At 36.8% G+C, this 15,570-nt stretch overlaps 2 protein-coding genes across 2 annotated transcripts; both read left to right on the plus strand.

Moving 5' to 3' along the window:
• Positions 1 to 3,345: 3,345 nt before the first annotated feature.
• On the plus strand, positions 3,346 to 8,856 carry LOC137718480 (L-ascorbate oxidase homolog). Its single transcript, XM_068458038.1, has 8 exons — positions 3,346 to 3,701; positions 3,823 to 3,932; positions 5,180 to 5,450; positions 6,823 to 6,925; positions 7,035 to 7,380; positions 7,646 to 8,011; positions 8,104 to 8,182; positions 8,327 to 8,856. Exons 1-8 carry the CDS (start codon positions 3,555 to 3,557, stop codon positions 8,537 to 8,539), a joined length of 1,635 nt encoding a protein of 544 aa, XP_068314139.1. The 5' UTR covers positions 3,346 to 3,554; the 3' UTR covers positions 8,540 to 8,856.
• Positions 8,857 to 10,353: 1,497 nt separating this feature from the next.
• On the plus strand, positions 10,354 to 14,970 carry LOC137717484 (T-complex protein 1 subunit beta). Its single transcript, XM_068456866.1, has 12 exons — positions 10,354 to 10,610; positions 10,781 to 10,823; positions 10,916 to 10,972; positions 11,495 to 11,560; positions 11,661 to 11,772; positions 11,998 to 12,126; positions 12,242 to 12,313; positions 12,597 to 12,712; positions 12,817 to 12,893; positions 13,120 to 13,605; positions 14,091 to 14,406; positions 14,634 to 14,970. The coding sequence occupies exons 2-12, from the start codon at positions 10,818 to 10,820 to the stop codon at positions 14,778 to 14,780; spliced, it is 1,584 nt and encodes a 527-aa protein (XP_068312967.1). The 5' UTR covers positions 10,354 to 10,610; positions 10,781 to 10,817; the 3' UTR covers positions 14,781 to 14,970.
• Positions 14,971 to 15,570: the final 600 nt, after the last annotated feature.

Raw genomic sequence — 15,570 nt, forward strand, 5'->3', positions numbered from 1 at the left:
AGAACTTGTCATTTCCTAGTTTCATTGAGAGATTTTGATATGTGTAGAACTGTAATTCACACTTAAGGAGGAATGATTCATTATACGTAAGAAGCCAAGCGGTGTTCATTGGGTTTTACTTTATTTTCTTTGGTACATAAACATAGAGGTCTTTTACCATGAGTCGAAATTGCTTTCCCTTGCACGCATTTCACTCAATGATTCTTGGAGGATTGGTTTGATCTCTCTTTTCATATGGGCCTTCAATAGCATGAAATGATTGCATTGAAGCAGTTGGGAGGGTCAGTTTGAGGAAAGATTTTTTAGTGTGTTAGGAACACGGTCCGGTACATCAAGTGTCATAATCCATTTTGAAGCCCTCTTATTTTTTAAGAAAAAGAAAAAGAAAAGAGTAGGAAAGTGTTATGTTAGTAGGAAGAGGATCCTCTCGGGATCCACTTTGTGGGGATCTTAGGAATCTCCACATTTTATCCGTTCATTTTACATTGTGCAGTAAGTTTTCGTTAGATACTTTTGTGTTTAATTTTAAATAATAAAAAAAGTCAAATGATTTCTAAGCGTACGATACACGATGAATGACTAAGATGTGAAAATTCCTAAGATATCCATAAAGTGGATCCGGATAAGATCCCATTCCATGTTAGTAATAGAGTGGTGTCTATCATAGTTGAATTTTGAGAATTGGTCAGCTTAGTTGTGCAAGTAACATTTGTAGCTTTCACACGCATTTTCCGTGTGTGTGTGTGTGTGTGTGTGTGTGAGAGAGAGAGAGTAGGGATTAGGTTGTGGGATGCTTGAGATTTGAGAGCAATGTTTGTTTGCATGTCGTAGAGAGTAGGGATTAGGTTGTGGGATGATTGAGATTTGAGAGCAATGATTGTTTGCATGTCTTGTGCTGTGTTTGTATTACTTTTTGTGGGCCTCACTGAGTACATGATTGAGTCCAACATAAGTTTTAAATCTTTTTTGAATTTATGTTTTTGTGGAACAGCTGTCTTGTGCTGTGTTACGGTACTCCACCATGGCCTCAACATAGATTTGGTTCTTTTTGTGGTTGTATGGTCTGAGTTCAACATGCCTACTAATCATGGGAATATTTTTGATTAGGGAAGTGTTATTGACACTTCAAAAATCTCATTCTACACTCTTCACAAGTGTATTTTTCTTTCCTAATATAAAAAGTTTGGAGTGTAGAATGAGATTTTTGGAGTTCTAATAATAATTCCCTTTGCTTACTACCTTTAAGTTTTGATGGTGATACCTATTATCTCATTTATGAGTTTAAATTTCAAGATCTATGTAGTAAATAGACATAAATTTCAAAATTTAAACTTTATTATTGGGTATGAGCATTGAGCATTACCATCGCTTAAAGATGGTGAGCAAGAGCAAAAATGCGGAGTATGATTCTCTTCCTTCTTTTTTTTTCTCTCATTCCTTCCCCTTCTATTTGAACGGTCATAGTTAAGCCACGTCAACATCTTATAAAAAAATAAAGATGAAATAGAGAATGTGAGATGAGAGGATGGAAAAATGATGGGAGAGAATGCTAGTCCTAAAAATGCACCCTCTAATCATGGTTAATGGGACCTACTACTAACCAACAAAGCAAAGCAATCAAACATTATCAATTAATTTGTTGGGTTTGGGGCCGCATTTGAATTCTAATTTAGAAACCGCGTACGCATGTGTTGCCGCGCTGTGAGCCTTGTCCCGTGGATCCTAAATCTGCTATTTTATCCCTAAATTTGGTAAATTTGAGTGATAACTTCTACTATTCTTCTTGCATTGTGGGAAGGAAAGAATGAACGGGTATAAGATCAACTAGTCTCCTAACGAAACGAATTCTAATTTTAGGTATTGGGTAACGAATTTTAATCTACAACTCACACTTTTTAGTTTATTTTATGTATTAGTCCAATTCATATTCGACCGTTAGTAAACGTGTTATTAATGACTTCTTTGGTCAGACTTTCTTGCATGTTTATTTGGGTTACGATAATATAAATTAATAAACAGTAACTTAGTTGGCAATCATTTAGAAAATAATTCTTCAAACATGAAAATGATTAACTATTGGTAATCAGTTAGAAAATGGTTATTCAAATAGGAAAGTTATTTACTGTAAAAAACTAGACGAAAAAAGTTTTTGGCATTGCACAAGTAATAATATAGAAGGGAGAACCAAAAGAAAAATCTTATATGCAGGAGTAAATGTTCTTACTTACTCGAGGTACTACATTTTAAGACATTATAGGAGCAAAAGAGAGGGTAGAATGTGGTTGAAAATTAAAAGGCTAGTAAGTATAGTGTCGTTCCATTCTCACGTGACTTGAATGTATCTTGTGAACAACAAAGTCTGAATTCATGTGCTTTCCTTTTTTCCTTTTTTTTTTTTCCAGTCAAACATGTGCTTGATTTTATTCTACGGATATCCTGTTACCATTACCCATTTATGTCAAAATAACGAGAAAGAAAGAGACAAAGAAAGAAAAAAAAAGAGAGTGAAGAAAGTGAGTTTTTGCTGGACATTCAAATTCTGTATTACAGCTGTATTATTACCATAATAAATTTAAGTAATCCTGACCCTGACTCCTGATTCCTAGGTAAGATCGGAGGCTATCACGAGAAGAATGAAACAAAACCCTATCTATATATGTGTATATAACCCTTACAAGTTTTGATTAATTGCGTGTGATATACACGACATCATTGACCCTCATATCATTATGTAATTAAGTAGAAGATTTGGGTTGGATTAGGCATTAATTATTCCAATTAAAATTAGGAAAATGTTATTGGTACTCAAAAAATCTCATTTTACACTCCAAACTTTTTATATTTGAAAAGAAAAATACACTTACGATAATTGTAAAATGGCAGTCAATAGCACTTCAAACTTTTTAGTTTTGAAATGTCAATAACACTTTCCTAAAATTATATGGCAATTGGCAAATGACGGATCAGATTTGAGTGGAAAATGGTTGACTTGACTAATCAGTAAGTGATGAGGGATGAGTTTAAAACTAATCACATTTTCTCACATGCATTCTCCTTGATCTTGGGATGGCGCCAAAACGAAACTACCATCCCACCACCACCACCTCCACCTCCAGACCCGCCTCCACACTCACACACAGCCAACCCATGTGGCAGACACACAATTCAGACTCCCAATTTATTCACTCATTAACTTCATAATTCAAATTCAATTATAAACAAATAAGTAGAAAAAACACCACCGACACGACACGCACCGCTATTTTATTTTCTTTCCATATTTTTTTTCATTCCAAATAAAATATCATTTTTTATTAACTTTCCCTCACTATCTTTGCGGCTAGGCTGCAATACACGGCATCCCTTTCCTGTGAGACTCTGTGCCGCACTTCAATATATATACAGGTGCCATTACTCCTCCATTCCAAAGTCACCATCCGCAGCTCTGCTTCTTTCTTATTGTTCCAATTTTAACCCGTCCCAACGTCTTCAAAATCTCTCAGTCCGTTGTTAGCTTAATCGGAGCTAATTAGACTGCCGTACGCATAACTAAAATGCGGGTAAACGGAGCGGGAGGTGCGATTTTGGCACTGCTATGTCTCGCCGCTCTCTTCTCCATAGCCGTCGCTGAAGATCCCTACAGATTCTTCGAATGGAATGTCACTTACGGCGACATTTACCCTCTCGGTGTCCGCCAAAAGGTTTCTCATCCAAATCTAGTTATTTTATTTCTCGCATTGTTTTTATACGTTTATTCAAATCAGTATCTGATTCATCCGATCTGATTGAAATGAATGGGATTCTGATGTGTGGGATTTTCAGGGAATACTGATAAATGGACAGTTCCCGGGGCCAGACATCCACTCCGTCACCAATGACAATCTCATCATCAACGTCTTCAACAGCTTGGACGAGCCTTTCCTCCTCTCCTGGTACTCACTCCACTCTCTCTCTCTCTCTCTCTCTCTCTCTCTCTCTCTCTCTCATTCTCTGATTAGTTAGGGCAAATTGCAAAGCCAAAGATTATACTAGATTAATATTTTATTAGTTATTTGGCATATATTGGAATGAAAATGACAAGATTGCCCTGTTTATTCTTTCTTAAACTATGTTAAGCCTTTGATTTTTTTTTGGAATCATACTAATGCTGCACTGCACGTACTTCTCTGACGCCCTTGTTCGTTTCAGACTAGCATTATATCTTTTATTTTTATTTTTTTTGAGTTTTGAGTTTTGAGTTTAGATCTGGGTAAGTGAGGTACGGTTAGAGTTTTGGACGGGTTCAGTTGGGCATGTTGATTGCAGTAGTTGGAGAGAGGGTATGGAATGGAACGATCAGATATAGTACTGACGACGACTACGACCACACCAGCTGAGCTTTCTATACGTAGATATTAGAAATCAAGGAAACTCATGAAAATAGATTGGAAATTTTGAGTTTTAAAAATAAGAATAAAATAAAGAGTAAAATGAATAATATCATAATTAAAATTTTAATGTAAAAATATAATTTTTTTGTTAAAATAAATAGTATCGAAAACCTTTCGTTAAAGTTTTTAAAAAATATGACTTGGTTCGTCTCTGAATGAGCGACAGCTTTGGCTGAGCTTAAGCATTTATTTCTTGTTAACCAACATTACCCTTATTTTGATTTTTGATGTTTATTTCCCCTACCATTATTGATTTGTTTGAAAACGACTTACACGAAACAAACTTTTATTCAGTAGGGTGCCCAATTTTTTCCTTTTTTTTTTCTAAGAATTTTTTTAGCATCTTAATAAATTAAGCTACGATTTTTTAAGTTTGTTGACTTAATTGTCCTTGAAAAGGACCAAGAACGAGTAGAAAATTATTTGTCCTTTGGGACCCTTGCGGCTTGTTTCTTTTTCCTGAAAAATCTCTCATAATGTGAAATCTTTCAGTTTGTTCGGGAATATGATCTGGTACATTAAGTATTAAAATAAATTGGATGAAAATTTTCTTTTTTAAGTTTTCGATTAATTGTAGTATTACATTTAATGTATTAGATTGTGTTTTCGATACTCTAAAAATAAACCTAAAGTCATCCATTAATGAAATATATTAAAAGAAATCCAGTCAATTAATCAATTCTTGTTAAAGGAAGCAGGAGGTTATTTAACGAATTAATATTTTATTTAATTTGGTTTTGTAAAAATAGGAACGGAATCCAGCAAAGAAGGAATTCATATGAGGACGGAGTGTACGGAACAACCTGCCCAATTCCACCGGGGAGGAACTTCACCTACATTCTCCAAGTCAAGGACCAAATCGGAAGTTTCTACTACTTCCCATCACTCGACTTCCACAAGGCTGCCGGCGGCTTCGGAGGCATCCGAATTCTCAGCAGGCCCAGAATTCCCGTCCCTTTCCCCGATCCTGACGGTGATTACACTGTTCTTATTGGCGATTGGTACAAGTCTAATCACACGGTAAAACCTATTTTCCACTCCTTTTTACTTTCTCCACTAAAATCACACACAGTTCATTTACCCGTGTTCCTAGTCACCTACATTTTCCCACCTTTTTTGGTTTGATCTGAAGTTTTCCGGCATTTCGGAAGGAAAGAAAACAAACAAAAATCATAAAGCTCTTATGTCGTTAGCATGTTATCGTTTACTTTTCTGTAGCCTGTTTGACGTCTGTTATCCTGTCTTGGCAGGATTCTCTTCACGTCTGTTATCCTGTCTTGGCAGGATTCTCTTCCCCTTATTTTTCTTCCCATTACTCCTCTTCTCTCACTCTTTTTTGTCTTTTTTGTCTTTAAAAATTCAAAATAAGACTTTGACGTTCCTAAAAAGGAGGGGAGGGGGAGTAGAGAGATTAGGTTGGAAGAAAATCCTACCATCTTGGTAAAACAGTTCGTTTTGCGCTTTTATTCTTTGTTTTTTTTCTCTTACAAACTATAAAATAATTTACACTAAATTATGAACAAATTTGAACACAAGACTTCAAATACATGAATGAATGCTCTAAATTGAGCTACAAGTTTATTTCCACTCGAAAGCAATTTTTTTGTGAAAGAAAAAAAAAAAATCAAAAGCAATTTTTGCAACTGGTTTCTTTAGAAAAAGAAAATTAAATTAACGATTTTTGAATTTCAAGCCATTAAAGTTTTAGTCATTAACCTAAGAATTGGTGAGTATTGATGTTCATAAAATTATTATAATGTAAAGATAAATAAGAGACGAGTTCTAATAGGATTACTAAGAGAACTAGCTCTCTACATAATATTCACACATTTCTTTTTATCTTTCATCTACCTCTCTCTCTCTGTGTCTCAGTTTTTAGAATTAATGCAGAGGGTGTAAAAAATCGTATATTGATAGCACCACCTTATCGAAATCGTGGTAACCCTTGTTGGTCTGCGGGCCTGTGGGTAAGTGTGTCTGTGTGTATGTGTTGGACCACAGACGCAGTGTTGAGCGTGTCGCTTTCTTCATCTGCCCACTCCAAATCGCCCATTTAGTGACCCAGTTTTCCCCTAATCTTGTAACTTGTTGCGCATTGTTTTATTGTGTTGTGGTTCACTCCCGTTATCTACCTCACGTGTGACCGAAGCTAATAAAGCCAAACAGTTCATCTCTGAAACCATATCTCAGTAGCCGGAGAAATTTCTGATGCAAGCAAATATTTTACTTTATACTATTTAAATTGCGGAAAAATATCGAACTCTAGTGCACAAAAAAGCATATCGGGTCAAGTCAATGCGACTACATTCACGTCTATCTCTAGAACAACCTTGATTAGCTTTGATTGCTTTGTTAATTTATCAATGTTGATAATTTTATTTGTCTTGTACAGACCTTGAAGGCTCATCTGGACCGTGGTAAGAAGCTACCTTCTCCTGATGGAATCCTTATCAACGGTCGCGGTCCCGGTGGATTTTCTCTTAATTTCGAACAAGGTGTGCCTTCAAATTTATTCTTGATATCAACTTTTGCAATCACAACCATCCTACATTTATCTTCTTTAGATTGTTAATGGTATATATTTATTACTGTATCTCATTGCAGGAAAAACGTACAGGCTGCGAATTTCAAATGTTGGGTTGCAAAATTCCCTCAACTTCCGCATTCAAAACCACAAAATGAAGCTGGTAGAAGTAGAGGGAACACACACCCTCCAAACTACCTACTCATCCCTTGATGTACATGTTGGCCAATCTTACTCCGTTCTTGTAACAGCTGCTCAGCCCGGACAAGACTACTATGTTGTAGCTTCCTCTCGTTTCACCTCTCCAATCCTCACCACAACCGGCACTGTCCATTACGCCAACTCTGCTGGCGCAGTCTCTGGCCCACCCCCTGGTGGACCCACCATCCAAGTCGACTGGTCTTTGAACCAAGCCCGCTCTATCAGGTACTTTCTCATTTCAGACTATTTCAATCAAATTGGACTAATGTCCTGACAACTGCTCGATGAACTTATAAATGTTGAAACGTGTTACATCTTACAAGTTCTATATAGAGCTTTCGTTCAACTCTAGTCCTAGCCACCAAACGAGTTTATGTTTTAAGCCAACACAATATGCAATATTCATTCATAATTAAATCTACACTTCAATTTCATCGATCATAATATAACGTCCTAGCTAATTGAATTTTATGCATGTATGTTATTTCAGGACTAATCTTACAGCAAGTGGACCAAGGCCAAACCCACAGGGCTCATACCACTATGGAATGATCAACTTAACCAAAACTTACGTGCTAGAAAACTCCGCTGGTCAAGTGAATGGGAAACAAAGATATGGAGTGAACAGTGTGTCATTTGTTCCAGCGGACACTCCCCTGAAGCTTGCTGACTACTTCAAAATTGGAGGAGTTTTCCGTGTTGGAAGCATCTCCGACAAGCCTACTGGTGGAGGATTGTATCTTGACACCTCAGTTTTGGGTGCTGATTTTAGAACATTCGTCGAGATTGTGTTCCAAAACAACGAAGATATCATTCAAAGCTGGCATCTTGATGGTTACTCTTTCTTTGTTGTTGGGTAAGCATACTCAATTATCAGCTCCATATGCTTTTAACTCAATCCAGCCTATCTTGATAAATAATTCAAAATTGCTTGTCAAATATTTGCAGTATGGATGGAGGCCAGTGGACAACTGCTAGCAGGGATGCGTACAATCTCCGAGATGCGGTTTCACGTTGCACCACTCAGGTATATAATTACTCCTCGTTACATTTGCATTTGATGCTCACATTATAACAGCTGCGACAATGAAGAGAAAAACAAAAACAAAAACAAACAAGCAGTAACATAGGTATATACATATGGTTAATTTATAGAACACTGTGAATGCAGGTGTATCCCAAATCGTGGACGGCAATCCACATTGCGCTCGATAACGTGGGAATGTGGAACTTGAGGACAGAATTTTGGGCACGACAGTACCTTGGACAACAATTATATCTGCGTGTTTATACTTCATCCACTTCACTTAGGGATGAATTCCCCATTCCAAGGAATGCTCGGCTATGTGGCAAAGCAAGCGGCCAGCGCACACGACCCCTCTAAACTCTAAATTAAGGGCTATGCCAGCAGAGTGCGAGCGAGTGAAGGGCCTCTGCGATCGAGTTTTAGCTTATCTGGTTAAGATAGAACAACAGTTAACTCAACTGTTGCTTCTTATTTGATTTTTCTGGGGTGCCGTTTGATTACGACATATATTTATGCAGCATGATCGGAATTGTCAAAGACCTCAGCTCGAGGTCACATTAATTCTTTCCTAGAGCAGATTGATTGTATTCCTTTTGTTATTGCACCAGGCTTCGTATAATTATGATAAGGTTGGGTGACCCTCCTGTCCTCAAGTTGTTTCTCGATCATCTCTACCCACTAGTTTTCTGTTATTATATATTTTGCTGTGTGCATAATATTGAGCTCGTTTGAAAATGTTTTTAAAATAAATGAAAGAATTTTTGCTGAAAATGTTTTTAAAATCAATCTCAAGTAAAAATTCAAGTGGGTCCTAGAAAAACATTTAAAGTGCTTCTTACAAGAAGTATTATATTATTTGGTGCCTAAAAGTGAGTAGGAAGATAAACTAGTCTAACAATTCCTTCTTCTTTTAACAAGAAGATAAACTCGTCTAATTTATGAGTAGAGAGTCCAATCTTAAGTGCAAAGAAGCAAAAATTCTCTCGATCAATTAACCTATTCACATCTACCTTATATCATGCTACTTTGTTCATGAGATTGCTCCAACAAGACAAAGATCAAGTACAACTTGACCAAATGATTCAACAACTTTGTTTAATGAGATTTTATTTTTATTTTTATTTTTATATTTTATTGTTCAATGAGATTTGTAGTTGTAGTGCTTGACCCCCCACTTTATTATCTACGCCGATGCCTTGTGTCGAGTTTTTAGCAATGTCCACATAAACTTGAGGCCTTATTCCACATTGCCGAATAATTTTGTCACAATTTTGAATTAATTTCATAAAGTATAGCAATGTCCACATTAACAAATGCTATATTCATAGGATTACCAAAAAAAAAAAATGTTACACTCATAAGGAATATTAGTAAATACTTGAGTTTTTAGCACTATTCTAAAAATTTCAAACTGACGCCGCCTAGACGCTAGACAGTTGGCCACCGCCCCTATTAATGCCTAGACGTTTGAAAATTAAGAAAGGGTGTCTATACCTACTGTGGCGCCCGCCTAGCCCGCCCAGATCCACCTAGTTTGCAACTCACTTAGACAGAAAATAAATAACTTTAATTTTGCTTTTTTTTTTAAAATTAATTGTAAGAGATTTGTTGAATACTTAAATGAACGTATATTATATGCTTATTCCTCATATTTTTATTATGTTCCAATATTTCATAATATATATATATATATATATATATATCATTCTATTTTATAGTTTATGATTAAATTATATATATTTTAATTATAAACGGACACTTATTTATATAAAATATAATATATTTACTTAAATCCGCTTAATCTGCCTAGGCACTAGGCTAACTGAGTTGTGAGAAAAAATTAAGAACTGAAACTTACACATCTAAATTGAATTTAAAAATATTAAATATACCAAATAGATTAAAATAAACTTTTAATTGGACAAATTAATGATAAAATTACCAACAGCGGAGAAATTGGCACAAATTGAAAGTTTTAAGTAAGATCAAAACTAAATTAAAAGTGTGTGTTTATTATTGTAAACCAAATTCAGGAAGAAAAAGCCATATAAGAGAACAAGCAATGGGGCCTTCCTGCGACTTCGCGCGACTACATAAAGAGTTCCCGTGCGACCTTATATATAACTCGCTAGGGCTTTTGGTACTTATCATTTCAAATCACCGGCTAGAAATCACGCTGGCCCACCCTCCCCTTTCAATCCAACCGTTCGTTCCATAGCCCTTGTTCTGATGCATCACATTTTCAAAAATCGAGCAACCTAGAGGAGGCTACACATCCGGTTCTTCTCACTACTTCTGTTCTACTCCAGTGCTGCCGGTTCAGAGTCTTAAAACCCTCGACGCCGAAACCAGTTATTTTGGGCGGGATCCAGAGTCTTCGATTCTCCGTTCACCGTCTCCATCTTCGCTTTCTCTTCTGTAAGATCAGGTAGTTTCTCAATCACGGTTTCCGTTTCGTAAGATTTTGAGGTTTAGGGTTTTACCAGACTTGAGATTTTATTTCCTTCAACTTTCCTCTCTTCTCTCATTTCCTTGTGATTTGCGTGTTCGGATTGTTTGTTGCCGTATTATTTTACTTTGTTTTGTAAAATCTCACAGATTTTCTTCAGGCGAAGTCGTTTCATATCTCGATTCCATGGCGGTATGCAAATGTTTAGAGTTTGATTTTTGACATTTTATTTTTCAGATTTCCTTTTTTTTTGTTTGATTTGATTTGATTGACGAATGCGATAGGTGGAAAGAATTTTCAAAGATGAAGCTAGTGAGGAGAAAGGAGAGCGTGCAAGACTGGTGAGTTTTCTGCACTGTGCTTTGAACGTGTGTTTGTAGTAAACAAATGTTATTTATGTTAGGGTTGACAGTTCATTTGCCTATTGAAATTGATTTTATGCTTATGATGGAACGATTTAGTTTCCCGAAAGGCAACGTTTGTAACAAAATAGTAGAAATAAAATGTTGTTGGTTAATATTCTGGAGTTGAATCACAGCATTCGTTCAAATGCTGTGATTTTTCGGTTTTGACAAAATGTTTTCCAAACTTTTTTTTGGAGGAATTAGTGTGGATTTTGTATAAAAATTGAGGTGTTCAAATAATCTTTCATTTGCAATAATTAATTGTGTTCGCAAGGCTTTCTGGAATTTGTGACCGTTCCAGATTATATTGGAAATTTTTTGGTGTATAATAGTGTAGGGCGGTGTATGTTAGGGGATTTTAATCTCTTTTTGTCTATTCACATGTCAAATCAATATGGCTAGCTAAAATTTGACGTATCCCTCATGCTTACTACTTATCTATATTTTGTATTGTTTAAGGCTTCATTTGTGGGTGCAATGGCAATTGCTGACTTGGTAAAGACGACCTTGGGACCAAAGGGAATGGTTAGTGTCTCTTACTCTGTTGCCAAACGAATAGACACTTGTGTGTATACAATGGTTTCCTACTTGTGTTAATCACTTTCTTATTAATGTATTTGGACAGGATAAAATTCTTCAATCAACAGGAAGAGGTCATGAGGTTACTGTTACTAATGATGGGGCCACCATCTTAAAGTCCCTGCATATTGACAATGCAGCTGCCAAAGTTCTTGTCGGTATCCTTGCAATTGCATTTTGAATTTGTGACTGTTGTTCACACTGATTGTTACAGGTTGTGGACATGTTTTTCCATTTTAGCTATCATTTTACGTATATGTAGACCGATTTGGTCAAAACTGTTGTTGGCAAGTTCTCTGTGATCTTCAACGACTGAAAGTGTATGGGAGGCGTAGAGATGGATCTTGCTCACATTTTGCGATGATCCTTAATACAAGAGTCAGATATTTCAAAAGTTCAAGATGATGAAGTTGGTGATGGGACAACTTCGGTTGTTGTTTTGGCGGGGGAACTCTTAAGGGAGGCTGAAAAGCTGGTTGCATCAAAGATTCACCCAATGACAATCATTTCAGGTTTGTCAGAAGTTTCTGCAAACACCTCTCACTAGTTTTGTTGCTCTGTTCTGTTGTTGTTTATGTGGTACCATGTGACTTTAGAGTTAGTAATGCTGTAAGTTTGATTGTTTAGGTTATCGGATGGCAGCTGAATGTGCTCGTGATGCTTTATTGCATAAGGTTGTGGATAACAAGGCTGATTCTGGTATTCACTACTGACTATTATTTTGAATTTAATTGCTTTATTTTGACTTCAGTTGCTTCTGTACCGTTCATCAATTATATGACTTTAGGGATCAACATTCATTTAGTAGCTATTGATATGAGTTATTCTAGTCACATGATGTTCAGTTAATGAATTTGATGGGCTTGATCATTATGCATGCTGCTTTCTGAGGTTGGAGCTTTTGAATGGATTAGCTATGCTTTCATTATCTTTGCCTTGCACAACTGTAACTAAATGAAGGAGGCATCACTGAATTTTGCAGAGAAATTTAAGTCAGACCTAATGAAGATCGCAATGACTACTTTGAGCTCCAAAATTCTTTCTCAGGATAAGGAACATTTTGCACAGCTAGCAGTTGATGCTGTGATGCGCCTAAAGGTGATTGTAACTTAACGTTTGGTAGTTAACGTTCAATGTGAGTGTTGAAAACATTTCTTTTTCTTTAGTCTTCATGTTTTTTCTCAAGCTGTTTGCAATGGCAGGGGAGCACCAACTTAGAGGCCATCCAAATTATAAAGAAGCCCGGTGGATCACTTATAGACTCATTTTTAGATGAAGGGTAAGAAAGAAAATGAACTTTTGAGCTTATGTTATTTTTACTTCCAATCTCGTCAATTTTGGAAATTCTATTATGCAGTGTTGGAGATTTCTGTTCTTTGTCATCAATTATCTGAATAGCTGATATGGGCTGTAAATTTCTTTTTGTTTTTTTTTTTTGGTTATGCATGTTGATTTCTTATTTACTCTTGCATGACCTCTTCCATACTTCTGTTTTTATTGTTCAGATTTATTCTTGACAAGAAAATAGGTCTTGGTCAGCCGAAGCGCATAGAGAATGCAAACATTTTGGTTGCAAATACAGCAATGGACACAGACAAAGTGAAGATTTATGGGGCACGTGTTCGTGTTGACTCAATGGCGAAAGTTGCTGAAATTGAAGGGGCTGAGAAAGATAAAATGAGAGAAAAAGTTCAGAAGATCATAGGTCATGGAATTAACTGTTTTGTTAACAGACAGTTGATCTACAATTTCCCAGAAGAACTCTTTGCAGATGCTGGAATACTTGCAATTGAGCATGCTGATTTTGATGGCATTGAGCGTTTGGCCTTAGTTACTGGTGGTGAAATTGCATCAACCTTTGATAACCCAGAGTCCGTTAAGCTTGGGCACTGCAAGCTGATTGAGGAAATTATGATTGGTGAGGACAAGTTGATCCACTTTTCTGGAGTTGAACTGGGTCAGGCTTGCACAATAGTGCTGAGAGGCGCAAGGTATTTTTGCATTTACATTTTGTTTTCTTCTATTTCAATTCTGCACTGGCTGATATTACTGTGCCCACACGGATGTAATTCTAACCTCTTTTTTGTGTGTGTGTTGGGGGGGGGGGGTTATATAGTATATGAAATGGAGTACCATAAATGTTTAGCTTATCTTATTTGCGGCCATAGTTAAACTGGCTGAGAGTCTGTCAGACTCATATGCCTTTGGAATACCAGAAATTATGTGTGCAGGTTTACTTTTGTGGCTTGTGTTGGCTGACAGTTTTGTTATTAGCTGATTGGAAACATCGACTCTTGTCAGCTTGTATTGCCCTTTCTTCCCACTTATGGATATTCCTTGTAGCACCTAGAATTAGGATTTACATATAAAGTATTCCCCAAAAAGATGTAGGAAGCAGTTGTTCTGGCCCTGGAGTTGAAATTGGTTCTTTTTACTTTTAGTTGGATGATGCTATGATATGTTTGTACTTTGGCAGCCATCACGTGCTTGACGAGGCTGAAAGGTCTCTGCATGATGCCTTGTGCGTGCTGTCTCAGACGGTCAATGACAGCAGAGTTTTGCTTGGAGGTGGATGGCCTGAGATGATAATGGCAAAGGAAGTTGATGAGCTGGCCAGGAAAACGCCTGGAAAGAAATCTCATGCTATTGAAGCTTTTTCACGGGCACTCTTGGCCATTCCTACTATCATTGCTGACAATGCCGGCTTGGACAGTGCTGAATTGATTGCAAAGCTACGTGCGGAGCACCAGAAAGAAGGATGCACTTCCGGCATTGATGTCATCTCTGGAACAGTAAGTACCAGAACGAAAAGAAATGAACAAAATCATAGATGTATGACATTTCTTTAGTATATTGAGCATGGTGTTTGACCTCAGCTTTGGAATGCCATATCCATTACGCGATACTGTGATCTCTCATGCAAAGCGAAGCATTACATGTTAATGGGGAGTAATTACTTGTCGAGTGTCTGAACTCTCATAGTGATTTGACGGGTGGCATTTTTTTAACATTGTGACAGGTAGGAGACATGGCGGAACGAGGGATATCAGAAGCGTTTAAAGTTAAGCAGGCCGTGCTGCTGTCTGCAACAGAGGCTGCGGAGATGATTCTTAGAGTTGATGAGATCATCACCTGTGCACCACGGAAGAGAGAAGATAGAATGTGAATTGCCAGAAACAGATGTATTTTGATGTCTGCTCTTTTGCCTAGCAATATGTGGTCTTGTACGTTGATGTTATTGTTAGATGGGATCGAAACAAAATTTTGGAAGAATGGGTTTTTGATATCGTCGGGACTGTAACTGAGGACTTAATTTGAATTTATTTTGAGTGGATGTTTCTTATTTGGTCTGGTCATCTCGTTTGGGCTACTGATTTATGTTGTTAATTCCACCCGACAGCAGCCTCCACCCTCTCCGGTGGTTGTATCGCCGTCACCCGCTGTCTTTATTCCCAACCACTCCAATTCATCAATTCGTGGTTCAAAACCCTAATGTTGTCCTCAATGGACACTGGCAAAAGTAGTCCCCATGTTTGGCAGCTCGGACCACCACGGAATTTGCGGTTGTTGCCGTGGTAGGAGGTGGTTTTCTCTGTTGTGATTTTTTTCACAACAATTTTCTTTTTACACCCAATATCGTTTTCGGGTAAAACGTGGTTGGGTTTTCTTTGTTTTGATTATTTTCTTAACAATTTTCCTTCTACACCCAACATCTTTTCAGGGTTAACCGGAAAGTTTGTAGGATAACATTTTTAAGTCGAGTGTGGTAAGATAATTGTATTTATTTTATTTTTTATTTTATAATATACAATATTCTGCTTTAACGGAGTAGAAATATGAAGTATATGGAGTTAAGTCATAATTAAGTATCGAACTTGTAATTTTTTCAATACTATGTAGCACTAATGATACGGAATGAAAAGAGAAGATATACATAACTGTAGAAATCAAATCTA

This window comes from Pyrus communis, chromosome 15 (assembly GCF_963583255.1).
Source record: "Pyrus communis chromosome 15, drPyrComm1.1, whole genome shotgun sequence".
Lineage (NCBI taxonomy): Eukaryota > Viridiplantae > Streptophyta > Magnoliopsida > Rosales > Rosaceae > Pyrus > Pyrus communis.